The sequence below is a fragment of the Liolophura sinensis genome, chromosome 6 (assembly GCF_032854445.1).
Source record: "Liolophura sinensis isolate JHLJ2023 chromosome 6, CUHK_Ljap_v2, whole genome shotgun sequence".
NCBI lineage: Eukaryota > Metazoa > Mollusca > Polyplacophora > Chitonida > Chitonidae > Liolophura > Liolophura sinensis.
The window spans coordinates 59,402,816-59,430,508 of NC_088300.1; the positions used below are offsets into that span (position 1 = coordinate 59,402,816).

The following is a 27,693-nucleotide window of genomic DNA, read 5'->3' on the forward strand; positions in this document are numbered from 1 at the left end:
TAATGGCAATCAGCAAAAAGACGGGACATACCTGTGTTCTTTTGCTAGAGTGCCATAACTGAAGAAAAAAAAGAGCAGAAACATCACTGATCAAGAAAAAATTCACTCATGAAAAAATTCAACTTCTCACAAAGTGTTCCAAACTAATTTCTTTCCACCCAACAATTATTTTTGTGATGTTTGACTGCACCTTGGGGCATAGGTTTATCTAGCGAGTTTCTGTCTTTGAGACAACTTATTCTGATTAAACTAACATTTGAGAAGATTGGCTAAAATGAGAGAAAAAGTACAAATGAGAAACCTTGATTTCAAAGTCTGGAAAAATCTATGTTCTGGAATAGACAAAACGAACCTTAATCCATTTTCTCATAGCTTGTATAAATTACTTTGTCTTGGAAAGAAAACATGTTTTTGTTTTAATAAACTGGGTCTAATAAAGCAGGTAAAAAGCTATGCCCTGTTAGTACATTACAGGTACAAAAGTTAGTGAGGAACATTTCAAGACTTGTAATACCAATATCATGAAAGACTTCATCACAAACCTTTTGTTGAGCGGTTGTAGTTTGGGGAGAAATGTCTCAGAAGTGTCCTCTGGGTAAGGTTTACTAGACCAGGCCTCTCCATCCTCTGGTAGATTGTGAGAAATCCAGCTCATGTGAGTTATCTGCCCTTGAATCACCGTGCTATGAAGGACATCTGAGTTTTCTACGTCACACAGGATCAATTTACCGCTGGTGTAACCCACAGCAACAACTACCAGAAATGCAGAACATTCATAATTGTGATCCTAATAGACACAGCAGAATTAGGAGTAGCTGATACCATACAATTTAAAAACTACTTAAATGTGAGAGGCCTTGAACAATTTCAGAAACCATGACCAAGCTTTGATCACAATTCAAATGAATAAAAGTAAGTCATACTGAAGTTAAGCTATATGTATTGTACAGTTTGAGAGATACCAGACAAATTCTGACATGTACATGCTCTGTACATTCTCATTTGACAGATTATATACAGAATACTTAACGAAACTAATATTACCACGCTTGGGAGCTGAGAAGTATTCATCCACAGAGAAACAATCATTATAAAGTCCAACTTCCCAATTATACACTCATCGATGAAAATGATTTTTTTTTATTTATTATTTATTTGATTGGTGTTTTACGCTGTACTCAAGAATATTTCACTTATACGACAGTGGCCAGCATTATGGTGGGAAGGAAACCAGGCAGAGCCCCGCGGAAACCCATGACCATCCGTAGGTTGCTGCCAGACCTTCCACGTACAGCCGGAGAGGAAGCCAGCACGAAATGGACCTGAACTCACAATGACTGCATTGGTGAGAGCCCCGTGGGGCTCCATGAAAATGAAGTAGTACAGTAATACAAATAGTGCAATAACGTGTAAACACTAACCTTTGCCATCAGGTCGCCATGCCAACGCTGACACAGTTACGCCCTCGGCCGGTGGGGGTAGGGACCAGACTTTCTGCCAGGACAATCGGTATAATATCACCTACAGCAGAAGACATTACACCTCTGACAACTCACATCTCTATCCCCACAATTTCCATGGTAAAAGTCTACTTGATTGCTATGATGTGACAATGCATCTTTCCATGGATAAAGTAATATTACTGTTGTGTTTAAAATGATTTAAAATTAGGGTTAAACTTAAAAATATAGTTGTGTCTTTTTACATTGTCAATGCTGCCACATGGTAATAAAAACAAAGAAGGATGAGAACAATGTCATCAACCATTTCCTAAATGTTACAGTTTTTATACAATAATTAATTTCTGAGGAGAATTCACAATGGAATTACAACTGCCCCTGTGATGCTGTTAACTTTCTGCACACAAGGCATTCCTTTCAAGATCAGGTGAACAATGTCTCAAGACTTACCTCCCCTTGTTCATTAGCCAGGGAGATGAGGTCCATCTTTGGGGACCATATCATGTGCTTCACCTTTGCAGACACATGCTTCTCATCTACCTGTTTAAAGCAGCTCTGCTCTGGCATCTTGTCTGATTGAGTTACCACCTGTCAAAAGTAGTGGATAATACATTATTTTAACTTCCGTTACAGAACATGTACATGTTTTCGGTAATTTTTGGCTTTTAAAACATTTGCTGTTCATCAATTAATTCTGCAGGCTAAGAAAGCACCTCCTGGCTGCAGCCCACGACAGTTTCACGCTTGTCTAGCAAAAGACAATAAATATTTACCACTGGTATGTCTATTCATGTCACATTATCCACCTCAGTGAGTTAACTGCCCTAATCAGTGGGAACTATGAAAACATGAATGCCTTGCTTCACAAGTTATACTTTTTGTCAAATTAAAGGTGATTACAATTCACGTTTGGTTTTCATATTTTAAAAGTGAGAAGAATGATAAGAAAACGGAAATCAAAATGCGAAATTTCATGCCTGCAGGTTCTATAATCTTCAACTGGCGCTTTACATTTTAGCTGTTACTCACACACCTCAGGCTTTGACAGTTAGGTTTCGATTTAATGTGTGACAAGGATCTTTGAGGCCAGTAAGCTGCTAAAGAACAAAGCTGAAGCCACCAAAATTATAGCGCACATATTTGTGGAAGTGTGTACTTTTTCAGAAGATAGGGAATAAGAACTTGAGGTGCAAGGTGCAGATCTCCAGCACTACTATGAGAAAAGTATAAGCTTGTATGTCTCCACTGCACTGCAGTGAAATCTCAATATTGGAGAGAAGGTGGAATCAAGTAGGACTCGGGTCTATCCCTCCAACATACCAGTACACTAGCTTCTTCAACAGCGATCAACAAAACATCAAGACACTGGATGACGTCTTTCACAACTTTTCCGTTCCTGACTTCCGTGGAAGACTAGTTCTCTTTTATAAAACATATGTACATGTACTAGTAAAGTGAAGTCGGGAGGCCCAGGGACCAAACCCGGGTGGGGTCATACACAGACTTTAAAAATGGTAATTGCTGCTGCCTCGCTTGGCGCTCAGCACTCAGAGGTTAGAGCAAGGAAACATGACTGTTTCGCGTGGTGTCAGTATATTATAGGTGGGTGTCATGTCTGTGTCTTCAGCAAGATACTTCAATGACGGCAACACTTTGGCAGCATGGACTCGCCCTGCCACAACAAGACACAATATATGTACACACACCTAATGACTCCAGATCGTCATATGACTGAAAAATTATTAAGTAAGCCGTTAAACCCCAAGCATACATACAACTATACATGTATACATGTAAACTACATGTAGTAAAAGCTGTCAGACTCCCTTAGCGTACGCCTACAGTCAAGAAAGGCTTCTAAAACATTCAATCAGTCTTAGCAATAACAGACCATCGGCTAAAGTGTTACTTGTTTAGCGGATTAATTCTCTTCATAAGACAAACCTATTTATTTGACAACAGAAGTGAGTTTCCTAGAAGAGACAGCCCGTCACACGAGCACTGCTGTTGCCGCCATGCTGCTGTCTGTTTATTACCTACAAGTTGCAGAGTGAAAGAACCAATCGTAAGGTTCGATACAAAAAAAGCAGCCAATGAAAACCTGTTTTTAAATATGAAAACTTGAGCGCGGCCATTTTGAACGTAAGAATTTAGATTACAGGGCATAAAGTTAAAAACTTGCTGTGGAGAAGTATAGTTAAACTAAACAGACTCAAACCAGTAACCACCAGTCAGGTAAAGTATCTCAATGAGTAATTCTCCGCTGTGTGATTTTTTATATGCGGAAGAAATCTGTACGATTGCCAAACGCACGTATTTTTGGGTAATCGATACAACAACAACACGTTAAGCGTGCTGCATGACACTGGCAACACTGTCACAAAACATCTGTTCAGGAACTTTCCTACGCATTTTAGTTTATGCTAGCGTATCATAGGCCGGATATGGCTTCGAAAAAAAAAACAAAACATTTCGTTTAGTCCGAAATTGCTCTCACTGAGACGACAGATATAACAAAATTTGTTTGGCCAGTGATCCTATGTCAGAGCGCACTCCATTTAAAAATCTGGGCCCAGTTTCACAAAGATGTCGTACATGTATGATAATCTCACTTGTACGACATTGGTACGGTAATAGTGACGTACAAAATATCGTACGACAAATGTACAATAAAAAGATGTCCTAATACAGTTGCCGTAACAGTTTGTCACAGTGCTTGAGACAAGAATTACCGAACTGAGATTGATCTCCGATGTGTGGGAAATTCGTTTACTCAGTTAATACTGCTTCAATTCTGACATTTTATACACCACTGAGTAGAAAATCATTAGCAGTCGATCTCTAGTGGTTTTGAGTGGATACTCAACAACGCCCAGACTGGATCTCAGACTAGCAGAGCATCACTCAGACCAGCTTTTAGCCTGAGCCCTCTGATGTTAGGTTTAGCAAAATTTATTTTGGCCAGTGAGCACATCAGAGACAAAAACAGACAAAACTTACTGGACAAATTGGTTTGAAAATTCTGTCTACAGATGGTTTACATTTACTCATGTGCACAGACTGATGTTAATATTAAAAGTTTAAAGCTGATTTCTTGACTACTGCCAAGTCTCTTCATGGGCCTATTTTGGAAGTCGCACATTTTCTTGGCCTTTCGGTCTGACCATTTATTGCAAGCAGAGAACTTATTAGTTATTTCAGTCTGCTATTTTATTGGGGAATGGGGGGGGGGGCAGTTTGTTCAAAGATGTCTTTGACAAAAATAATGATCTTGACTAAATGAATTAGCCATTCAAAAGTAATGGATTTTGAGAAAACGAGCATTTTTTGTTATGTTTTCACAATCACATTTTTGAGACTTCTCTCTTAAATGATTTAAATGCAGGGAACTATGACTAGAACATACCAATCTGTCAAATGGTACCTTAGTATTGCAGGTTTTCATGTCTCTAATTACAAAACTTGTGGTGGTAATTTCTAATACTTCAAGTGACAATTCACTGGTGATGTACTAAATGACCATAAAATTTAGTTTGCAGCTTATCAAAGCGGGGATTTATTTATTTGGTGTTTTACGCCGTACTCAAGAATACTTCACTTATATACCACGGCGGCCAGCATTATGGTGGGTGGAAACCGGGCACAGCCCAGGGGAAACCCACGACCAACCATAGGCTGCTGGCAGACCTTCCCACTTACGGCAGGAGAGGAAGCCAGCATGAGCTGAACTTGAACTCACAGCGACCGCATTGGTAAGAGGCTCCTGGGTCATTACGCTGCGCTAGCGCGCTAACCGACTGAGCCACGGAGGCCCCCAGAGCATGAGAGAATTCCAACCCATCTGAAATAACACACTAGCACTTTTTGGGAATCAGTTAATTGACTAAGTGCATAGTTATTACCTTTACTGATCATAGTTATAAAGTAGTTCTGTACAAAGCCTACAATATTAAATCTTTTGTTGTTCCAGAAACCTAATGAACAGTTCCTAAAATTGACTTTTACTGACTGAGCAGCTGGCATGTCGACGTCTACGCTGCGACGACGACAGACTGAGGCTGAGAAGAATGTTGTTCGTCTGCAGAACATCATGCCGGACAGGTTCATCTCTATTTGCCGTATGCACCTGTCCTTTATCCTTGATCTGGATGGTGATGGGCTGGAGGAATTACTGAGTGATTCTTACAAGGACAAGAAAAAGCCCTTTACACCATTCTCTAAAAAGAAAGGTACAAATGTATGTTTTTTCTCATATTTTAGTTATTTATTTCTTTGATTGGCCTGGAACTATTTCGGAAACCATGTCCAAGATTTGATCACAGGCCATATTACAGTTCAGCTACACGTGTGGAACATTTTGTTTACTTATTCAATTGGTGTTTTACGCTCTACTCAAGAATATTTTACTTATACGACGGCCGCTAGCATTATGGTGGGAGGAAACTGAGCAGAGCCCATGAGAAACCCACAACCATCTGCAGGCTGATGGAAGATGTGGTTTTTTTTGCTTTTGAGCTGCATTTCAGTCCAAAGATTTTATTTATCTATTTTTTTCTTTTTGATGTTCTGACAAGAAAGAAATAATTGATTGGAGCACAAAAAATGTTGCCAGCCAGTATTTATATGTTGATGTGTGAACTGACTTGTACTTTGTAGGACCAGAGAAGTGTGTGTTGTTTGGATCCCCTTTAACACAGGACAATATGGCTCAGATTTATCAGCTGATCGAGTTTCTTGGAAGAGCAACAAGTATGTATATCAATCAATTTGTCTTTCATAGTTAGTGAAATTTTCAGATTACCTTTATATGTACCAAAACAATCAGATTGAACACATTCAGTTTGTTGAAATCATTAATGAAATTACAATTTACTGAAAACCACTGTAATCGTGTCAAACAAAAGCTCTTGAATCAGTGAATGAAGGATATGACTTGAACTTTAAGGTTTGGAGACAGAAGGCCTGTTCAGGAAGTCAGGTAATATTGGTCGTCAGAAAGTATTGAAAGAAAGGCTGAACAACTGTGAAGACCTGGAATTGGACAGTGGAGACTTTTCTCCTCACGACTGTGCCACTGTTCTCAAGACATACCTGGGGGAATTACCAGAGCCTCTTGTCACAGACAAACACTACCTGGCTCACTGTCAGGTCACAGGTAATACTCACTTTCAATTTCATATCATTCGTTTCAGATATGAATTTATCATTCTGAAATTTACTATGTAGCCTACGTTAACTTGTGGGGTTCTATGGCTGGTGCAAGCAAACTCGAAAGTCAGAGCTTAGTTATTATATAATAGCGAAGTCATAGCCTGAAATCCATTCTCTTTTGGCTGAAAACTTAATTTAATTAATTTATATCACATAATTAGCTGTATTGATTTGGTAAACAAACATGTTTATCTGCTTATATTAAAACAGGTAAGAAGGTGCCTTATCTATTCAGTCAGTATTATACAAGGTTAGGCCTGTCTAACACTGTTTCAAAAATTGTTGACCAGTGAGGTTCTGAAGGGTCATTACAGGCAAATGCACCAACCCACAAACAGGAGTAAATTAGACCATCAGTGTACAGTTAGAATAGAAATCATCTTCAGTTGGGTGTCTGTGTCAGTAAAATAATACATTATATTAGAGGTTCTTCCGTAACTGGGTTTTCAGAATTGGTGAGAGAAAACATGACTAGCCGTGAAACGTCACGAGCCAAGAAGAAACAGCTCAAGGCTCTTCAGTTGTTAGTATTGCTTCTGCCCAGAGAGAATGCGTTGTTGTTGGAATGCCTGTTGGACCTACTACATAAGGTGTCTGTTGTGGAGAAGAATATGATGAACCCCAAGTCTCTGGGGACGGTGTTTGCACCTCACCTTATCTGCCCGAGAAAGGTAACAGTTTCAGCTGAATGGAACCAGAGTATTTCAATTTGAGGACAATTTACACATTTATTATGCTGTCAGTATAAAGGTACAGCTGTATGTCAGATGAGAATACAAAACTGATATGATAGCCAGCTTTTATTTTACATAGTGGTTTGCATTGGAGACAACAGGCACTTGACCATTGAGTTGGTGTGCCTGAATCCAACCTATGCTTCCTCTGCTTCAGCTGTAGCAGAGGCTTGTCAGGTACAGATATCTGGCAAAGGAGGGTTGTTTTTTGCCCAGCAGACAGCCAGATTTCCTTCTGTATTAGATTTCAACACCAATCAAACCAAATGACTGAGACAAATTTTTTTAGGATGTCTGAAGTATCTGTTGTTATGTTGGTGTAATCTCTTTAACTCATTTTCATCCTCCAGTTGTCACCAGTAGAACTCCATGCTGTGTCCTCCTTGACAGCAGATTGTGTGTCATTCATGATTCAACATGCTCATGAGCTATTCAAGGTAAGCTCTGAAAAGATTATACTTCTTTATCCTGCTCAAAAGCTTAAAAGTAATGCAGTTAATTACATGTACTGTACATGGTCATCTCTGATTTGTTTTAAGTCTTTTACATGTCTGAAAACATTACGTTAGTGTTAGACCATGTGTTTATTTCTTTTACCCTTTAGCCAATGTATACATATAGCTGACAAGTTTCGTCACAGGAATGCACATTTGTATATCTGTATGTTGTTTATGTTAGTTGCAAACCAAGACAACATAAAAGATTGAAATATTGTACCATGGCATTGTTACAAGTACCATTATTGTTGTCAAAGGCTGCACTCACCGTTTGTGGAGCCTTGGTGACTATAAGCGGGCTATAGCACTCATGAGGCTTTTTGCTCAGTCTTGAATTCCGTGAAAACCACTTGTGTTTCACCAATATAGAGTCAAAGTGTGTACATTTGTCACGTGGCAAAGTTCAGCAGCAACTTATGGGTGGTATGTCCAAGGCACTCAGGTTTCTTCGACCTTTAAAAGCAGACCGTCATGAGAGAATGGCAAAATATGTTGATTATAATGTTAAACAACAATCAGTCCAGTATTATCAAAGGTCCTTTTTGACATATTAACTTTGTTTGCTTTACCAAGGTTTTAACAGGGTTTATGTGTGTATTTAGATCCCGCGGGAGGTGGCCATGGACGTGGGGAACTTCTGGAAGGAGATGGAGGATCCGAACAGGAGAGCTATGTGTCAGCTGGAGGACTTGTCTGTCCTGATGAGTGCTTCTAAAAGGGTGAGGAGAGCACTATACACAGCATGTAGCACAAGGATCGTGGCATGCTCAGCATTATCAAGTAAACTTGAAATACCCAATGCATGTGAATCTAGTTATTTACACACAGGTAATTTTAAGTTTCAGTTCCAGTGGATTGGCAACAGTTTAGAATCAGGAAGTGTGTCAGGTACATGATAGGGTTTTTTTCTCCAAGTTCTAGTACTAATAAACCAGATTCCTTTAAATGATATATTCTCCATGAAAGCATGAAATCAGAAACAAATAAATGAATATACATTATGGTTGATGGGACTTTCCATTTACATGTGGTATTTTTATGTCTTCATATGACCTCTTATTTCTCTTAAATTTTCTGTGTTACACCTCATGATTTTGTAATGTGGATATCTTTCTGTTAGCAGAAGATGGAGACAAGTTGTATTAAAAGGGACTCTAATGAGGTGATAAACACCATTGTGAGTTTTGCGGATCGTGAGAAGACACAGGAGGCGGAATCATCGATGGACACCCAGGTCGCACTGGCTCAGCTCTATGCTCATGTACAGTCCATGCCTGAGTCAGCCAGGAAACGAAAACTTCTTAAACAGGTTAGTTTCATTGTGATTAAAGTGTAATCAGGCGGTCAAAAATTGTAACCTTTCTTTATCTTACTTGTATAGTAATAGTTATAGAAGTGAAAATGTGACTACAAACTTTGATGAATTTTGGATGGCTTTCTTTAGTACTTAGTAGCTTATGGAAGTGTTCGCACAACCAAATGCACAATAAGAAGCTTGAAAGTAATCAACATCCATGCTATAAATGATCATCACACATAATTGAGAGGTTTACATGAATAGTGGTTGTCAAGTGTTCAATGAGCAGTACTTAACACAGACTGTTTCTCACTGTTTCAGTTCAACCGGGCAAACAGGGTTGGTCTTCCATCAGGAAAACATAACCGCAGTAAATCATTTGGAGATGCCTTAAAGGTTTGTTTGTATTGTATTCTTTTTTTTTCTTTTTTTTCATTTTAACAGTGTCCACCAGATACATTTATACATGCATATATATGTATTTCATTGAGCAGGCCAATATCTAGTCCTTAGGAGGTAGATTTTTTGGGATCAGTGTATGTACTGCAGCTCTTTCTCAAGATTTGCCTACTTCGGATATGGGAGATAAATGGTTTTGCAAATGTGAATAGCATATTATTAAAGTCAGGTTCGTTTGTCTTTTTGTATGGCTCCTTGCAGAAGCATCTTCCTGGTATGTCAAAACACAAGAGGGGGAACTCAAACCATGACACAGTCTTTTCTGGCTCAACAGAGTGGTACTCTACAGAGGTAAGTAATAATAAGTGCTAGATCTAGAAAAAGGCACTACCTAGTAGTCAAATGAATGCTTTCATGTTATGCAGCACCCAAGTGGGGCCTCCATGGCCGAGGTGACAGGCACGCCAGCTCAACACAATGACCCAGGAGTCTCTCACCAATGCGGTTTTTGTCCTGCTGATGTTGGCTTCCTCTGTGTCCCTACGTGGGAAGATCTTTCACCAATCTGCGGATGGTGGTGGGTTTCCCCTCCTGGGCTTTGCGCGGTTTCCTGCCACGATAATGCTGGATGTCATTGTATAAGTGAAATATTCTTGAGTACAGTGTAAAACATCAATCAAATAAATAAATAGATATGCAGCACTGAAAAACTTTAGAAAAGGAGATTGTATTTTTCTATAGATATGCTTTTTTCTATCCATACAGGGTATAAACGTAGATGCTCTGGACAGTGCGGATGAGTCTCTATTTGGTACTCCAGTAGTACGACAGAGGACCTTCTCTGATAGTGAAACGTCACAGTCTTCCCCACACATCCCTTCCCCTGTCACAAGGCTACGCTTTGAGAGTAATGGCAGGCCCAAATCTGTGAGTATTCCATTGCACATGTATTTTTCCTTCGCCATAAGATATGATTGAATTTTCGAAAATGGAAAATATCTATTTTGTTTGTTTCTCTCATCCTCAAATTCTCACCATAACTAGTGGTACAGAGGAAAGTGCTCTGCTGGAAACAGCTTATGTATAATCAGATATCACTAGTCTCTTGTGATGCTACAGTATTTCTGATATTGGCAACTACTATTGACAAAATGGTTGACTTATGACAGAATTTTCCTTCTCAGTGTGCAGTTCTAACAGGAGTTTATAACAGTAAAGAGTATATAAATTTCAGAGAAATTAAACCAGAGTGATAACTGTTTGCCAGTTTCATTATTGAATGGAGTTATGATTGAATGTAATGTAATGCAAACCAAACTGATCATTTGAGAGAGCAATGGGCCAATGGCTTTCTATTTGTATTGACATTAGAAGTGAGAATCTGGCTCAGCCGACTGCCTTTAATAACTTCTTGTGCAGAATACTCTTTTGTGCACCAGGCTTTTATATGCTGCACAACACATTAACAGCCTAGAGGGCCATGGGCTGTGCAAGTGTCATTCACTTTTGCTATCATACCTCAGACTTAAAACTGGCAGCGTGGGTACTTCGACACATGCTGCTTATCATGTTGGGAATAGACCAACATCTGGCCTAATGTTATAGGTTTAGCCGGAGGGGTGTTTCAGTGTTTTTGAGACACCCTATTAGGACAAAATTAACATGGGAGGCATAGGGAAAGTAGGTGAAAATTGGAAATGAGACCTGATTTCAAATTTTGGCTAAATTCATGAATGTTATTAATGTTATGGATCAGTGGGTCACAGTATATAGTGTCTTTGTCATGATGTTCCAGTGAGGCTGAATGTTGAATATGTCAACGCAGGAACTAGCCAGTTATAAGAGGACACCAACGTCATAGGACTGAAAAATCATTGAGAGCAACATTAAATCTCAAGTAAAAACGCCCCAGTGATAATTTGTTTGGAAAGTGGTTCTTGAACACTTGGATTTTGCAATTCATAGGCCACACTGACAACCTTTACATATATCCTCTTGCCACGTTCTTTTTATCTGCCATGCAAACCCCACTTGCAGCACCAGTTGTAACAAGCAACCCACTTGGAGTTTAACCTGTGACCTTTGTAACCGTAACCTGTAAAAGATAGGCCTTTTTTGATCCAAGAACTCAATACACAATAATGCTGTAACACCAAAACTTAAAGCACACTGATAAAGAATAAACTGTAACCATTTATTTTGCTATACATGTAGATATGATTGTTCTAGTTTGATAAGGACTGCTTCCCTGTTTCAGCCAAGGACCCCTGCAACTCCGCGGGTTCACATTGTTGACATGAGCCTCACCCCCTATAACAGGTCGATGCGGAAACGCAGGAGCAGTGAATCTCTAGACGAAGAGATAATTCTGCCTTCAAAAGAAAAGAGAACTCCAAACACGCTGGGGACCCCTAAAACTCCCAATACTCCTGCTCAGAACACACCTAAAGCTCAGAACCGAGGGACGAGCACGCCAGAACAGCTGCCCTCATCAGAGAACGAGATCAACTATATCAGTCAACAGGCTCCGAGTAAACGCACCCTCCCCACCACCCCGAATTACTCCATCAAGGGGCGACCTGTGGCATTGGTCTCCCCCATCACCAAGTCTGTCATCAAGGCCTCCAGGAGCACCAGGGTGAGTTACTAGCATAGCTTCACTGTTTCATTACCCTGATTCTCTTTAATTTTAAGACACTGTGGATTAATTTTTGACGACAAAAATGTGTTTAGGAGAAAAAGATTCATATTCATTTCGTGGACAAAAGCTATGTGGAATATAATTATGCACATCAGATTTTAAAATTGTTTTGAGTCTCACACATGTTCTCAGCATGCAACAGATGTACTCATGCGTGCAGTGGGTCGTGAGTTGAGTTGCTAATAACATCGTCAAGAATGGCTTTACCTCATTTTGAATGTTTGTGTTTATTTATTTTTTTTTAACTTTTATTCAGTAACTTAAAATGCAACCATGCTTCAGATTTGCACTTTAACAAACAGTTAGGCATGCATAGTTTTACATTTTATGTTTTTCTTAAAGCAACTTGCTAGTGAGTCCTGGAGTGAGAAATACATTTGACAAATAGAAGCAGAAATATGATTACACACAGTTTCATTTAGACTTCAAGACATAAGTTTCTAAGTTTGCCTGCCTTCTGGTTTAATAGAGAGCACCTGGTGTGAGACTTGCCAAACGTCACATGATCTGATTCAGCAATCAGTCCTTGTTTCCCCACAGGTTAGGCTTTTTAGTTTGGGTTATTTGGTTGGCAACGTTTGGTTTTGTTTGCTTCTTTATTGCATATTGCTTGTTTTTGTTTACTTTGGAAGGCATTAAAATAATGTATTTCAAGATTTTTTTTTAACAAAGCAATAACAGACTTATTATCTACAATTTATTCAAAATTTGTGCATGAGATAATTGACCACCCTTCTATATTTGATGACACAATTTGTTACATCACCTGTATTCATTTGCGTATGAGTACAGAGGATATTTATTCCCATCTCAGGCAGCAAAGCTACACTGAGTGACATATTCACACTTAACCAATGATGTCTACATGCATGATTGAATTACTAACTTCGGATGAAACATTACATGTATTTTTGTGGAGTAGAGGCAGTATATGTTGACGCTGAATAGAGCATAAATTTCCATCTTTACTGTGTGTTCAACAGAGCCATCATGCAAAGTTTAGTTGGAGAGCAAGGCTCTTTATTGCCTTTGCCAGGTGTCTTATAATGATATCTTGTCTGGTCACAAAATAACCATGAGAGATGATACATGTACTTAAATCTAGAGCAAATCTAAAACAAGAATGTACTCATGACAGATAGTAACTGACTGCAAAACAGTGAAACTACTGGTACTAGGATAATTTACATACATACAGGATGATCCAACTTGTGACTGAGATTCAACCATCAAACAATATAACATTTATTTTACCTGATTGGCAAAAATTTGAATTCTGTGCAATTTGCGTGCTTGCAACCTTAGTAAGTTTCTCTCTCTGACTTTGTCTTTACTAACATCTTTTTATGATAGCTTTTATCAGCTGTCATTTGTCTTGATCATTATATAGTAGATAGTAATGAACACTTGTATTTATAAAGATATTTCAAGCAAAATAAATCTCACTATATCTTGTTCTTGATTGGTTCTCGACACATACTGAAACAGATGCATACTCTTCAGATAATTCTCACCAGGATATGGCTGAAATATTGCCAGTGCTATCTTAAACCTCCAGTTACTCATTCAGATAGTTCTGGTTAGATGTTGTGAAGCTGCAGGTGTGATGTAAGTATACCCCACATTTCATGTTATCACTTTTATGTGCTTTTTACTTTCAGAGAGCTGCAATGACTCCACGTTCCAGAGCTCCCATGGCTTTACTGCAATACTCACCAATAACACTAGAGAGCTCCATCTGAGCTGTTTTCTCCCTCGTGAAGTATAAGCTCTAACAATGAACTGTTGGCAATACGGTACATGTATATTAAAACAAGTATGTATTTATTATAACTTGATTTCTCACCTTAAGCACATCTAAATTATGTTCTTCTGTTTTGTTTCAGCAGATGATGCTAATAGTATCAGTAACGTCAGAACTGAAGTCGAACATTTCAGTTACTTGTACACTGTAGACTGGTTAATGACATTTGTAAGGCTCATCTGACCACTCAAGTCAAGATTTGGAAATTAAATTTAATTAAATTGAAAATTACAGAATGTGATTTATACACACACAACACAACAAAAAAATGCCACTTGAAGAAACCTCTCGTTTTATCTGTGGACCACCTTTTGTATGGAGGTTGGTCTGCTTTGTTACCTACTAGATTACCTCTGTTAACAGGTCATTGTGTGGTTTTAATTTTTATTTCTTTATGTTCACAGTGTAGTTCACTTGGCATTTATGTATGGATTTGAATCCAGTACATTACATTTACATTGTAAATTGGAAATTGTGTATGTACATTTAGAAGGAATGTCATATATTTCACCTGTTTTTCAAGTACATACATGTACAAGTACTATGTAGGGATTTTATGATTGTATTTACTTAGTCTTTAGTAGCTATTTTACACTGAGTATTATTCAAATAAATATCACAAAATTTTATCACCATCAGAGGAAGTTCGCCATTTGTCTGGTAACAGTTGAGTCTGGCTATATTTTATGTTAAATGCATGTACTGTTGGTATCATAATGTTATTTTAGAGAGCTCCATTTGGGCTGTCTATTTTATCTCTGCATGAATACATTTTTAGAACTGCATGTATATAGTATTACATTTTCTCCAATATTTTTTGTAAATATAGCTATTGTAAATACTACTAAGGTTCCTTTCTGCGCTACTTTGGGGTGCCCCTCGCCAGAAAGTCAGTGGTCCGGAAAAAAAAGGGAAGAACTTTTACAAGGTAATACCTACAGTTAAGGCATCTTTTTTGTTTATTTCCTTTATGTTTTATATACAGCTTGTAAAACTTTACACTAGTTTGTCAAGTGTGTGACAAAATCTGGTGAAATGGGGTGGATCTCTGCAGGCTTTGCCTGTATTACCCTTAACAAAAAAAAAGAGACAAATTAGACTGTTTTGTGGAAGGGGCCCTAGTTTGACACTCTATTGACTGACAGTAAGGTCTTGTCCTTTATGCAGGGAAACTAAGGGAAACCTGAGATAATCATAATGAAGTTTCTTCCCCAGGTGCAGGAATGTATTGAACTGATAACAGTATTCAGATGCCAAATCTTATACTCAGATAACTGTTTCTCTCTGAGGAAGCCATTTTGACCCTAACCACGTAATTGTAGGCAGAATAGAAATTAGAGTTAGTTACTCCATCTTCACTCAAAAGATATCTGGTTCTGGTTGTCAGCAGGAACAAAATGTCCTGTTTCCAAGTATTTAGTATATATTAGGCTTTAGCATATGTCTGAAGCATGAAGCGTGTAGTTTTGAAAGGCCTGTGACTACTAGTACCCACAAGTGTTGGTTGTCATGGAATTGGTGTATGCTGCCGACAGGCTTGTACATGTATGTAAAAATATCCTCCTGTGCCACCTTTAATTTTGTAAGTTAATCCAATGCCCTTAAAGGAATGCACTTCTGATTAGGCTAGGCCTAATTACACAGCCAAACATTTTCCACAATAATGAATAGTGCCTTTAGTGCTGAACACCTTAGCATACTGATCTCTTCTACGTTTTTGTCTTGTAAGCACTCCCATATTGTGCGTGCGATCATATAGTTGGATATAATGAGCTTGTAATGAATCGGTTTTCATTATTTTCTCAGCAGGATAGATGGCATGTACTTAGGATCAACTTCATTCAGCCAAACATATGTGAACTTTTGATGGTCTTGTACTGCAAGTGTGGCTTGAACATCCATGTATTTTTCAGCATGTTGCTTCAGGGCACAGCCTCATGTTGACATGCAGATTTTATTTATAACCTGTCCAATGCAATGAATTGATCCCAGTGATGGAAAAACTGTAACCATGTGACATGTACATTGCTGAGTATGTATCATACAATGACACTTTCTACTTGCTTAAGCCCGATTATCTGAATAATGGATATATGTAATATTTACAAGAAGTGACACCAACTCTACCAACAGGGATAGCTGAGACTGGGACCAGAATAAATGTATTATCTTTCGTCAGAAAAGTTGACCAAAGCCATTCTGTGTATTCAGTTTATAGTATTTTGCCCTGTACCAGGGTTTTACACTTTGGTTCTCAACTTAGTACAGGAATATGCATTCCATTTACAGTTTATTTATCAAAATATTTTATCGGTTTTTCCCAGTGTCGTTTATGTCGACATTATTGCCAGTTGTACAGATTATTTCTTTCTCATTCCTTTCCTCTATCAGTCTTGAAAGTTTGCTTTCATCTACACACCTGTAAATTAGCCTTCTGTTAGAATAGCATGTGAATGTTGCATGTATTGTTACTTTTATGTATAATAAAGTCTTTTATGTAATTGATTACAGCTTCTTGTTTACTTTCACACAAAGTAAGTGTTAGAATTTGGTATGTAGTTCTCTGCTATAAATGAGTGTAAAAAATGGGTGTCTGTGAGGGTTAAAGACCATTAACTTTGTTACCATATATTTACTTGATAGGGGCTTAACTACATGCTCAAAAGGGTAAAGTCATTAGCACAATATAGTACCTACAAATTTTTCACGGATTACAGTGACAGGTTTATACATGTACCTGGTGTAAAATAAACCTTGGCCAAACTGCAGCGTCTCATTGGGTATAGCTTTCGCCCATGGATGTAAACCACCCACACAGGTCAGGGAAGACCCATAAGACTGCTTTACAATTAAGGCACCAAGTCGTATTCAAATTCTCATATATGGTGTCAGTTTTTTTTCCAATTAAATGTTTGACCTTCACTTTAATTGGCAAGTGACACCATGCTCATTATCACAATTTGTAGAAAAATCCTACACACTGTAGATCTACATGTATACACATTAACTGTGGTATATTATATCAGAAATCCAGAAGCAGAAACGAGACTGGCATGTCCAATCCAATGGCCAAATACTGTCCACGTGGCCATCATACCATTTTATTTATATATTTCTACTACATATATATTGTGATAGGTTAAACACTCATATAAAACTTCTGTCACTGCAATGCAGTACCTGAGAAAGAGTGAATGAATGATCATGGCTCATAATCCAGGTGACAGCATGAGACAGTTGATGCCTAGACAGGTCTTAAAAAGGGTAATCAGTATAACAAAGAAACAGATCTCAAAGTGAAAGTCCATCCATTTTCATGAACACTGTAAAGATCTTTATTTAAAGAATCTGTACACTGCTTAAATACTGAAAAAATTTACATAAATAAATACATCAAGAGCTATAATAAGAGTCAGGAACTGTAGACTTGGGACAGAAGTCTTATTTTACAAAACTGTTCATATACTATCACCTATGGCTTTACAAGAGTGACAGCTAGTTTATTTTCACTGTGCGTAATGCCTTCAGTACATTGTGAAACAGACCAGGGCCACAAAACATTTGTAATGTTACATGCCCAGCCCATTTAACAGCTACAACTGTATCCATCACAGATGTCACGTTAGCTAAAATAGTCATACAGCAGTGAGCATTTAGTTATTAACCACATTTTACTTGTGGACATAGCACTTGTGCTAAACATACAGCTTGAGCACTTCTTTAATAATGCTAATTCGCTTTGTTCATACACGTAGATTTGAACGGAACACCTGTTTGCATACACTTTGGCACTTTGAGACATTAATGATAACTGTTCACTCAGAATTGCGAGTGAACAATAAATATTATCACAGAGAATTTACAGATTATCACTGCACATAAGCTGTGAGTGTTATCAAGAGACTGTGTTTTCTTCATAGAAAGTTGCTGACAACAACATGGCACCCACGCCACGAATATGCCTTGAGCTATCTACCTGCTTCACCAGCAAATAAACAGTACAAAAAGTACTGAAAAATAGAAAATGAGAACTGAACCTACATATAATTCAAAATTCCATAAGTTGCTTTGTCTAAGCACCACAACTGCGCCAATCTCTGACATCAATGCATTCCTCTGTCCCGTCTTGAGACTGATCACATTGCCTGAATTTTCTGGCTTTAAGTAGTGGAGCCTGTGACAAATCTTTCTATTACATCTGCAACCAATTTTATCACATTTATCTTGTGTGATATGGACTTGATGTCGAGAACATTATTCTTGATTAATCCCCAATAGTTTGGAAACACAGATGCAACTATCACTTGTCTTTGCGTTAAGTATGTGCAATGTTGCTAAATAATTTAAATAAGCACAAAAGCCAGATCATTATCAATAAGTACAAAAAGCTTACTTTCACTGAATTCCTTTTCACTGAAATTAAAAGTCTCGCTGAGGGTTTTAGTCACTTTTCTTTACAACGGTATTCTGATTCCTCATAACAGAATTTTCATTACAAGAGAATTTGTAACGTCGAAAACAAAATCCCTAGGGATTTTACAGTCATGTTAAATAACGTACTCTTAACACTGAAATATTCAACATAGCCTTCAGCACTTTAAGAGCACAACATGTCTTGTGTTCATTTATATTCCAACTGCATGAAGCTTTGAAGAGGCCACATTGTTTAGACATACATCGGCCAGCCAACGAATGATTAGGACGGTTGTGGCTTCAAGACTGAGTTTTGTTTCTTCGAGGTTCTGTGGTTTACTTTACCATGCATTAATGTATGCTTCGGGTTTTACGTTGTCCTTTAAAATTTTTCAGTCACTGTACATGTGTGTGGTGCAATACTAAAAAAAAACCTGATGATCCGAAATAATTTGAAAACACCCTTAAAGAGACAAAGGAATATGCAAACTGAACTTTCCTCAGAGAGAGCAAGGGTGGCGGAGAGGGGAGGAGTGACGCCTTGAAACAGTCTGATGACTACATCTGCTCGCTCCCTTCTCTGGAAACAGCAGTCAACGTTTTGTAGTCAGAACACAACCTTATTATATGTGAACTATTATTCAGAGGAGATCCTCACAATTTTATTTATTTCTCGGCCATCCTACTGTATGAAATATTTCAGTCATAAACACGTGTCACCAATAGAACAAGATAGAATAATATAAAAAAATATTTAAAAACCAAAATGAAAAAAAAACTTAGCCACTAAAATTACCATTAATGTAACAGGAGGTACAAAAGCACTTTGGCAATCTCTGAAATATGTTCACCCATCCAAGACTGAAAAAAGCTGCCATAAACACAATAAAGCATCAAAACACCAAAATGTCTGACCACATTATTGACTGTACACACAGCGACATATATGTACAACTGGGTTTTTATGAAACACTATTCCAAATTGATCATGAATGCTCACTCTCTCTCCCTCCACAGACCTAAAGTTAATGGCTAGAGACTTCAGAAGAAGTCAGTTTTACTGCTGGCTTTAGGCCAATGTTCACAGTATCATTAGTACTGTCTGAAGCCCCATCTCCTCCACTGCTTGTCTTTTTTGTGGCTAAACTATTCAAGTTAGTGGGTGGGTCAGCGGATGAACCTGCATTACCACCAGACACCGGGGTGATAGCAGACTTAGCAGCTGCTGCTCGCTCAGCCTGAACCTGAGCTCGAGTACGTGTCCTCTTTGTTGAGACTGCTACCTTTTGGACAGGATTAGCACTATCCTGAGAAACAAGGGCAGGCTGCATGCCACTAGTTTTAGCTTCAGCTTGTCCAGAGTTCTTCCCCTTGGCACAAACCACATCACTGGCTGAAGCATTTCCACTGTTTACTGGGCTGTCATTAGACTTTGACCTGTTTAGTGCTCTGGACCGTGTCCTCTGGACAGGTTTACACCGCAGTTTGTCATTGCGGTCAATTGTGGAAGGGTCATTTTTATCGGCTAAGCTGGAGTTCAGGTCATTAGACGTCACATCCACAACAGTTTTATCATCGCCAACATCAAAAGTTCTTGGAGGCTTAGGGGGAGCTGTGTTTGAATGGCTACTCAACTTGCTGTCATCAAAGCTCCTGGCTTTTTTACCATTGTCAGAAAGTTTGACAGAAGCTGTTCGTGATGGTGTTGAGGACTTTGCCTCTTTAAGCACAGAGTCAATAAAACTAAAATGATCAGCTGGCTGACCAGACTTGACTCCACTCTGTTTATTTGGTAAAGAGCTTGTCCTCACCATAACGGGGTGAACAACATCAGAGTTATCTTCCTGGGAATCATTTAATTCCCTTTCTGTGTCATCTTTGGATTTAAGAAAAATATCACCAGCTTCTGTGACACCCGGCAATGCATCTGGTACTGCAAAGTACAATAAGACATGCACTATAAATTCATAATATTCACTCCTCTCAGAGATCAGACACTGTCATGGTAAGGTTTGGTGTTTGGAAATACTAAGTTTCAAACAAGGAAAATGTACATTTCCAATATAAACAAGTTATGTAAATAAACACACTTGCGGTTGCAAATGACCTAAAGTAAATTGCAGTAAGTCTGTGACTGCCCTATCATTTATCTTTGAAAACGCTTATTTTCACTTTGGCTGTGTGGTTTAACTTTTTAACAAAAATCAACACACAAAAAGCTTCATCAAGAGAATGTACCTTTGTCTGGCTTCAAGATTTCCCCTGTTAATACTGCTCCCTGATGAGTAACTGGCGGCAGACTTATTCCCCCTGAATCCTCCTCCGGAATAAACAGAGACTGCACATGCACACTTGGTTTTTGCTCCCTGTTGGGGTAAGGAGGGGGGCCTGCTGTATCCATGTCCACAGGTAGAAAGGACTCTGGCGTTTCAATAGGGGAAGGAGGCAATGGTTGCTTCAGACGCTCCTTTTCCTTCTTATTGTCAAGTCTGCTCTTAATACCTGCTAATTCTGACTCCAAGCCTTGAAGCTGTTTTTCACTGTCATTCACTACACTGCACAGTAACTAAATGTAGAATAAGAAAATCACAGGTTTGGTACAAGGAAAAACATTTACAGATATAAGAGTTAGTAAAGTTAGTAAATTATGAATTATGACCATGGTGGAACATTTATGAAGACAACTAGAGACAAAAACAAAAATCAAACACACAGTCTGATTTACTGGGCTCAGATTCACAAAACTTTTTAAGTTCAGTAAATTACTCAAGTCCAAGTTTTATGCTAAGGTCCAATATGGAGATTATGTGGTTTAAGCAAAAAATAAAAATAAAAAAATTAAAACGTTTGGTGAAACTGGGCCTTGATGCTGCTTTGATTCTGCAGAAAAGTTAATCATAATTACACTTTTATTCAGAAACAGTATTCAAATTTTTTTCAATCTACGTATGCAATTTAACACCTGAGACAAACCAACACATCGCAGAGTCAGTAAAATTAGGCCTCTCAAATTATGACCGCAATGTTGACGTATGCTCCTATCTAATATCATACTAAGTGCTGGAGAAAACCAGGTTCCAAAATACTTACATTTTGCCAGGCTCTTCACTAACATTGTCATAATCCAGAAGTTCCAATGATTAGATATCAAGCACACTTTACTTCTCCAGTGCAACCACAACTTCCCTTTATCTAGTATACCCTGAGGAAGTCGGTATACTATGTTAAACAAAGATTTTATTTCCTAGCCAAACTTTTACCACTCAATGACAAACTTAAGTTCAGGTACCTGAAGCTGTGACTGTAGTTTTTCTGCTAAAAGATGCATTTTGTTCACTTCATGGACTTGGCCATTTTCATCTGTAAATTCTGGACTGAAAATAGAAAAAAAGACATTTTTTGGTTAAGATATGAAGACAAAGAAAGGAGCACCGTTCACCAACATAAACAACTGCTTATTAATATTATAAAAAATAAACAATATACTATCCTCATCAAGGGTGCAAAACAAAGTGCTACATAAAATCTGGAATTCCTCCACCACTTTGCATTTTTTACAAAAGAATATTTCACTTATATCACTTATGAGAGGAAACCAAGGAGAGCATAGGGGAAACCCACGACCATCCATAAGTTTCTGGAAGACCTTCCCACCTATGGCCGGAGCGGAAGCCAACACAGCGACCAGACTGGTGAGAGGCTACTGGGTCAATGCATTTTACATTTTAACAAGGTGCTTACTTTTCCACAGCATATTACAAGGTATCATATCATTGTTACATACTTGTTTTGGGGGAAAAAGTAAAAAATTGTCTTTTCTTTTCTCTTTGTGTCTCATCAGTATTTCACTAAAGTTCAAGTTTATACTGATGGGAACACAAAAGAACCAGTGAATTTCCACCTTATAAGCTTTAATAATATAGCTCCTACACGTATCTTTAAAATCTACATTAAAACTAATAAACATGATCACTCACATGAATTTGGAGACAAGAGAGCTATATACTCCAGCTGTTGGGTTCACTGTCAGGTTATTCCTTTGTTTGTACTCATTCTGGATACTGTCTCCCAAGTTACTGATGGACAAGGACACTGGGTTGAACACCCTTCAAAATAAACATTCATATGACTGAATAATTGAAATGGTAAATCTTATACCCTCTGAGATTCTACAAATATTTATTTTCTTCTGTTTTTTTGTCTGTTTTTTTTTTAACATTTTTTTTATCAGATAACAAAAAACGCCACTAAAAGTATGATTAGACGTTGTGAGTCACACAGCACGACCATATCTGGTCATGATGTAACAACATGAATAATGACCTGGACTGGCAAGCGGATATCTACATCATAGTACAGGAAATGACTTACCCTCTAACATAAACCTGGAAGCTGTGGTCAAAAGCATGGGTAGAGCAGTTCGTAGTGGTTGAGGCAGTGCACAGGCAAAACAGGAAGTGCTCATGTTGGCCAGGGGACATAAACTTCAGCAGTTTCCGGTGTAAGGAGTGTTCTTTCAGTGACACACGTGGACTACTGTTTCTTCGGAATTTGTACCAGCCTACAAGCTCCTGAAAGAAAAGAGAACATCTGTAAAGCTTGACATTAGTTGGTGAATTCACCAATTATCAACCATAATTAAAACATCACAGGAGTAACATATAAAAACATTCTATTTACATGAATCTAGTGTTTTTTTTTGTTTTTTTTTTTTCATTTACAGAGGGGTTGTAAGGTCTACAGGAGGAGAAAGTAGAGGGCCAGCAGCAAACCATCACGCTTAATGCTTTCATGACCAATATAAATTGTAATAGTATTATGTACACCATATATAACAACTGTTACATTTAATTTAATTGGAATGGCGTTTAACTTTGTTCTAAAGAATATTACACTTATACTAAGTAGTCTCTTTTTCTAAGCTTACAGGAACCTGGGACCATTGGATTATGACAACCACAGCCCCTTGTCTGGTACCTGGGCAAACAACTTGACAGAAAGCCACAGAAAAATCGATGAGAGCTACATTCAAGCATTTGAACTAATTGGTTAAGAGCTTATATGCTGCCTTCAGGCTAACACTTTGGCCAAATGAGCCAGGGTAACAGATATCATATTACAACAGGAACAACCATTTAAATTTCCTTATACAAATTGTTCACTGTTGTGAACACTGACACACAGTTGCTTGTTTTGCTAGTCGACAGTTAATTTTATCATCATTTCTCCACATATACTGGCAGGGCAAAACCATGCCCCTAAAGTGCTGCCGCCACTGAAATATCACGCTAAAGACACCAGAGATAACACCCACACAGTCACATTATACTGACACCAGGCCAACCAGTCCTGTTTCCCTGCTCTAACCTCTCAGAGCTAAGCACCAAGCAAGGCAGCAACAAGTACCATTTTTAAAGTCTTTGGTATGACTCGCCTCAAGTCTGATCCCAAGTCTCCTGACTTCAAGGTACCGATGGTTTCCATACTGGGATGTTTTAAGTTACGCCTTATTAGAATGCCATGATGAAAGTCACCCCATTTTTCATGATGTTGGCCATAAAGGAAGTACTCAGCTGATATCTCACCTGACACCTGATTGAGACAGATGCTGTAACCACTTAACCAATGTCCAATGACCAAGTTGTCCATAACATAAAAGTAACTATTAGAAAATTGGAGCAAAAAATGAGAAGTAAAAGGAACCTTTGTTCTCCCTTGCAACAGGGCATCCAACTTTGGTCTCAGAATTTCTCCATGTCTATCATAGAATGTGGCACTGTACGGACAAGGGATGAAGGAATAAATATCTGCAATACGCATAAAACACATAAATTAGATATTGCAACAACAATGTCAGTGTAAGCATGACATAGGTTGTAAATACCCTGTAGAACAAGATCAGATATACATCTATCTAAGCATGTAATGTGAACATAAGTATTATCAAGTGAAAATTTACTAAATTATATCCAATGACTTCACAATTTAATTCCTTACTTCCAGCATAATTATCTAATTTAGAAAATGTCCCTAGTAAAAGTGATACTGAATAGGTCTATTCACTATTTAACCAAATATGTCAGATCAGATATATTAAAAGAAAGCAGTTGAAAAGCAGGGCTGCTTAAAGTACATGTAGATTATGAAAAAGTGTGATGCATAAATATCACCATTTGGTGTTGTCTACAATAAATTCCTAAAAAAATGCACTGCAGGATTTGTGATGGACTCACTAGTGACTGTCTCTACTTTACATCCACTGATTTGCGAATCTGTAATAGTATCCTTCACATGGCTGACTATCTGGCCCAGTAAAAATCCTTCCTGAAATAATCAACAAAATAAACATATTTTTATAATAAACTAATTATTTAATATAAAATATTATAGCAAATGAGAACAAGTAACAAAACATTAATTATTCACATTTCAGTGAACTTCAGATTTATTAAATGCACCTTTTGTGAACTTTTGGACATTGTCCAGGACATAAAGGTCAAGTCTTCACATCATCAACGATAAATGTCACTACAGTACATGTACAAGTACATCACTACCCATCAGATCTTATAACATTCAGGCCCTCATGTCATGTCTGGCTTGTGACCTACAGGCCCTCAGGATAGGGCTCAAACATACATGTACTAGTTACTTCCTGGTTACAAGCTCTCATGTAGCTGGCACAGTCAACCATCACTGATGATCACACACACACAAGATATTAAACTATGAAGTAATATTTGGCCTAAAAAAGTATAGTGGTGAATAAATGTTAAAAAATATTACTTTTGATGCTTAACCTCATACTTTACATAGTCGAAAGCTGATAAATTTTCATATAATAGTAATGAATATTTATTGTACAGGATAACAATCTCACCAATGTCTACCTACATGAAAGACATATTTTATGAGATAATCCTACTACTAAATCAACTTTATTTTCAGCATACATGTAAATTTCTCTCCACTGACCATGGCATGATGACATGATTAACAATCTCTTACTAAAGGGTCTCGGGCTCTCAGCTTAACGGGTTGTTGGAAATGGAACATGAAGATGAAAGCAGCTTATCCTCAGCCAATTCTCCTATCAGACAGAAGCAATGCTGTTTCAAGCTGGTATTTTGTTTGTCCTGATGTTCTCGGGGCCATGTCTACGATGCGTGTGACATAAGCAGTTCATGCATACACAGTTGCGGCTATTCCAATAAGGGTGAAAGACTGAATGAAGAAGAGGGGTGGGAGACTTTGTTCATCAAAATATCCTTGACAAAGACTGTAGACAAGGAGAGAAGGACTATACGTGCTCTAGACCTGAAAGACTCCAACTCCTTTTCTAATATTACTGGCCTATAGCATCATTGAAGTCTCGATGCTAACAGTATTAATTTCGTATTCAGTGAAGATCCAGGCCGATTCTCTTTGATATTGAACATGCGAACAAAAGACGCCAACCTAAAGATCTGTTTTCAGCACACATTGCACCGTGTCCATACTCACTTTAGAGTAGATTTTTTGTAGCCATGAAGGCTTCCATGGTACATGCTCCTCAGCCATGGCTGCCATGTTGAGCAGCTACATGTAGGCCAAGGCGCCTGTCCTGCTTCATACTGGAACAGTAGGAAGATGACGGCTACAACCGATGAGCATGTGCCGTGGAAGCCTTCATGGCCATAATAAATCTATTCTAAAGGGAGTAGGGACATATGGTGGTGGTGTCGTGGGTGCGGAAAGCAGGTCTTTAGGTTGGTGTCCTTTATTTGCACAAGACTTGCTCGAAAACAGAGAAATGGCCTGGGCATTCACTGAGTACAAAATTAATACCGATAGCGTCAAGATTTCAATGAAGCTAAGCCAATACAAGAAAAGGAGTTGGAGTCTTTCAGGCCTATACATGCTTGAATGTAGCTAAAACAAGATAAGGTGGGTAATTTAGCGTCAGCAACATTCTTTGGACACTTTTTTTTTTTTAAATGGATCGACTTATGACTATAACAGCAGCATTTCGTCAGGCCTTTCACAACATCTGCTGCAAGTTGTAGTCAGAATCCTCAGACTGATGTGAGATATGATTGTGTCAAGTTAAAACTATAAAACACAGTCTGTCATATCACAATGGACTAAGTCGCCACCCAACTAGCCAAGTATTTTTTTTCTTTTGGCAATTCTGTTATAAACAGTGTTCTTTATCCCGAATTAAAAATTATACTCCTCGGTTGACTGTCTGAAAATTAACAAAAGAAGCTAAACAGCGAAAATGTCAAATATGGATTTGTGTTGGGACTACTGGATGATGAGTCAGACGTGATAGCACTGCACAACAACTGACACTCTGACAGGCTTTCGTTATTGTGCCAAACAAATTTTTCCGCAACGGCACACAATTGACGACCTGAGAAACAAGGTTTCGCATTTGTCGTCACTCATTGGGTTTGCCTGATAATTGTGGTGTTATGTGATAGGGCTAACAAAATATACATCACCTGATCTCCTGCGGAATTGGAGTGTTCGTGAAATAAGGAGGATAACACCGACCCGCTCACACTCGCCGCCATCACGAATCGTCTACGAGCGACTTCCGGTTTAGAACATAGTGACAGTTCTCACTTTGTACATCAAAATGCTTCTTAAATTTCACTTGCCTTCAGTTGAAACTACATACTGACAGTGCATTCTACGTAAAAAATAAAAGAATAAACGCTTAGGGATCAAAATATGGCATCTGTTAACATGTTACAGCAGAAAACCCCTTGCCGTCTGCTAGTCTCGCATCATACCGCGAGAATAACGTATATCTCGCGGGAAGCATAGGTCATCCAGTACTAACATCATGTTGAAGAGAAGCTCTGAGTTTGATAATCACAGTCCAAAACAACCTACAGTGAATCTAGTTGACACAAAGGGGGTAAGTATTGTATTGTTATTAATGATCCATCCTAAGTTTATGGTCACCATGACCTTAAATTGGAATACTAGGCCTGAGATGACAACATCAACAACACCGGATGCACATGGCCATGTTATTTTTAGGTACCGGCCCTGCCGTTATTCATTGCGTATAATTTCGACAACCAAGAGGTTAACTTGTTGTGTTCTTTATCAGTTTGCGTGTTCCCTAAAAATTTCGTTTTAATTATCCTCCTGTCATGAAACTATCGAAACATGTTCGATTTG

General features: G+C 38.3%; 3 protein-coding genes across 6 annotated transcripts; 1 reads left to right on the forward strand and 2 right to left on the reverse strand.

Annotated features, from left to right (window-relative positions):
* Window positions 1–9: 9 nt before the first annotated feature.
* On the reverse strand, window positions 10–3,477 carry LOC135467397 (anaphase-promoting complex subunit 4-like). The gene is made up of 5 exons (XM_064745171.1): window positions 3,405–3,477; window positions 1,911–2,048; window positions 1,422–1,521; window positions 543–753; window positions 10–58 (listed from the first exon to the last, which is right to left on the reverse strand). Exons 2-5 carry the CDS (start codon window positions 2,025–2,027, stop codon window positions 10–12), a joined length of 477 nt encoding a protein of 158 aa, XP_064601241.1. The 5' UTR covers window positions 2,028–2,048; window positions 3,405–3,477.
* A 126-nt stretch (window positions 3,478–3,603) lies between these two features.
* Window positions 3,604–16,608, forward strand: LOC135467860 (rho GTPase-activating protein 19-like). 3 transcript variants are annotated; one of them, XM_064745760.1, is made up of 14 exons: window positions 3,604–3,695; window positions 5,431–5,689; window positions 6,117–6,209; window positions 6,406–6,615; window positions 7,122–7,342; window positions 7,756–7,842; window positions 8,505–8,621; window positions 9,023–9,211; window positions 9,521–9,595; window positions 9,860–9,949; window positions 10,364–10,525; window positions 11,856–12,236; window positions 12,769–12,839; window positions 13,961–16,608. In XM_064745760.1, exons 2-13 carry the CDS (start codon window positions 5,482–5,484, stop codon window positions 12,808–12,810), a joined length of 1,875 nt encoding a protein of 624 aa, XP_064601830.1. In that variant the 5' UTR covers window positions 3,604–3,695; window positions 5,431–5,481; the 3' UTR covers window positions 12,811–12,839; window positions 13,961–16,608. The 3 variants fall into 3 exon arrangements, with proteins under 3 accessions (XP_064601830.1, XP_064601828.1, XP_064601829.1); XM_064745758.1 differs by lacking the exon at window positions 12,769–12,839; XM_064745759.1 differs by lacking the exon at window positions 12,769–12,839 and having other exon boundaries at window positions 9,026–9,211.
* A 707-nt stretch (window positions 16,609–17,315) lies between these two features.
* Window positions 17,316–27,381, reverse strand: LOC135469386 (BRISC complex subunit Abraxas 2-like). 2 transcript variants are annotated; one of them, XM_064748021.1, is made up of 8 exons: window positions 27,003–27,381; window positions 24,750–24,840; window positions 24,220–24,323; window positions 22,888–23,087; window positions 22,494–22,622; window positions 21,806–21,890; window positions 20,755–21,082; window positions 17,316–20,449 (listed from the first exon to the last, which is right to left on the reverse strand). In XM_064748021.1, exons 1-8 carry the CDS (start codon window positions 27,072–27,074, stop codon window positions 19,542–19,544), a joined length of 1,917 nt encoding a protein of 638 aa, XP_064604091.1. In that variant the 5' UTR covers window positions 27,075–27,381; the 3' UTR covers window positions 17,316–19,541. The 2 variants fall into 2 exon arrangements, with proteins under 2 accessions (XP_064604091.1, XP_064604092.1); XM_064748022.1 differs by lacking the exon at window positions 27,003–27,381 and adding an exon at window positions 25,525–25,947.
* Window positions 27,382–27,693: the final 312 nt, after the last annotated feature.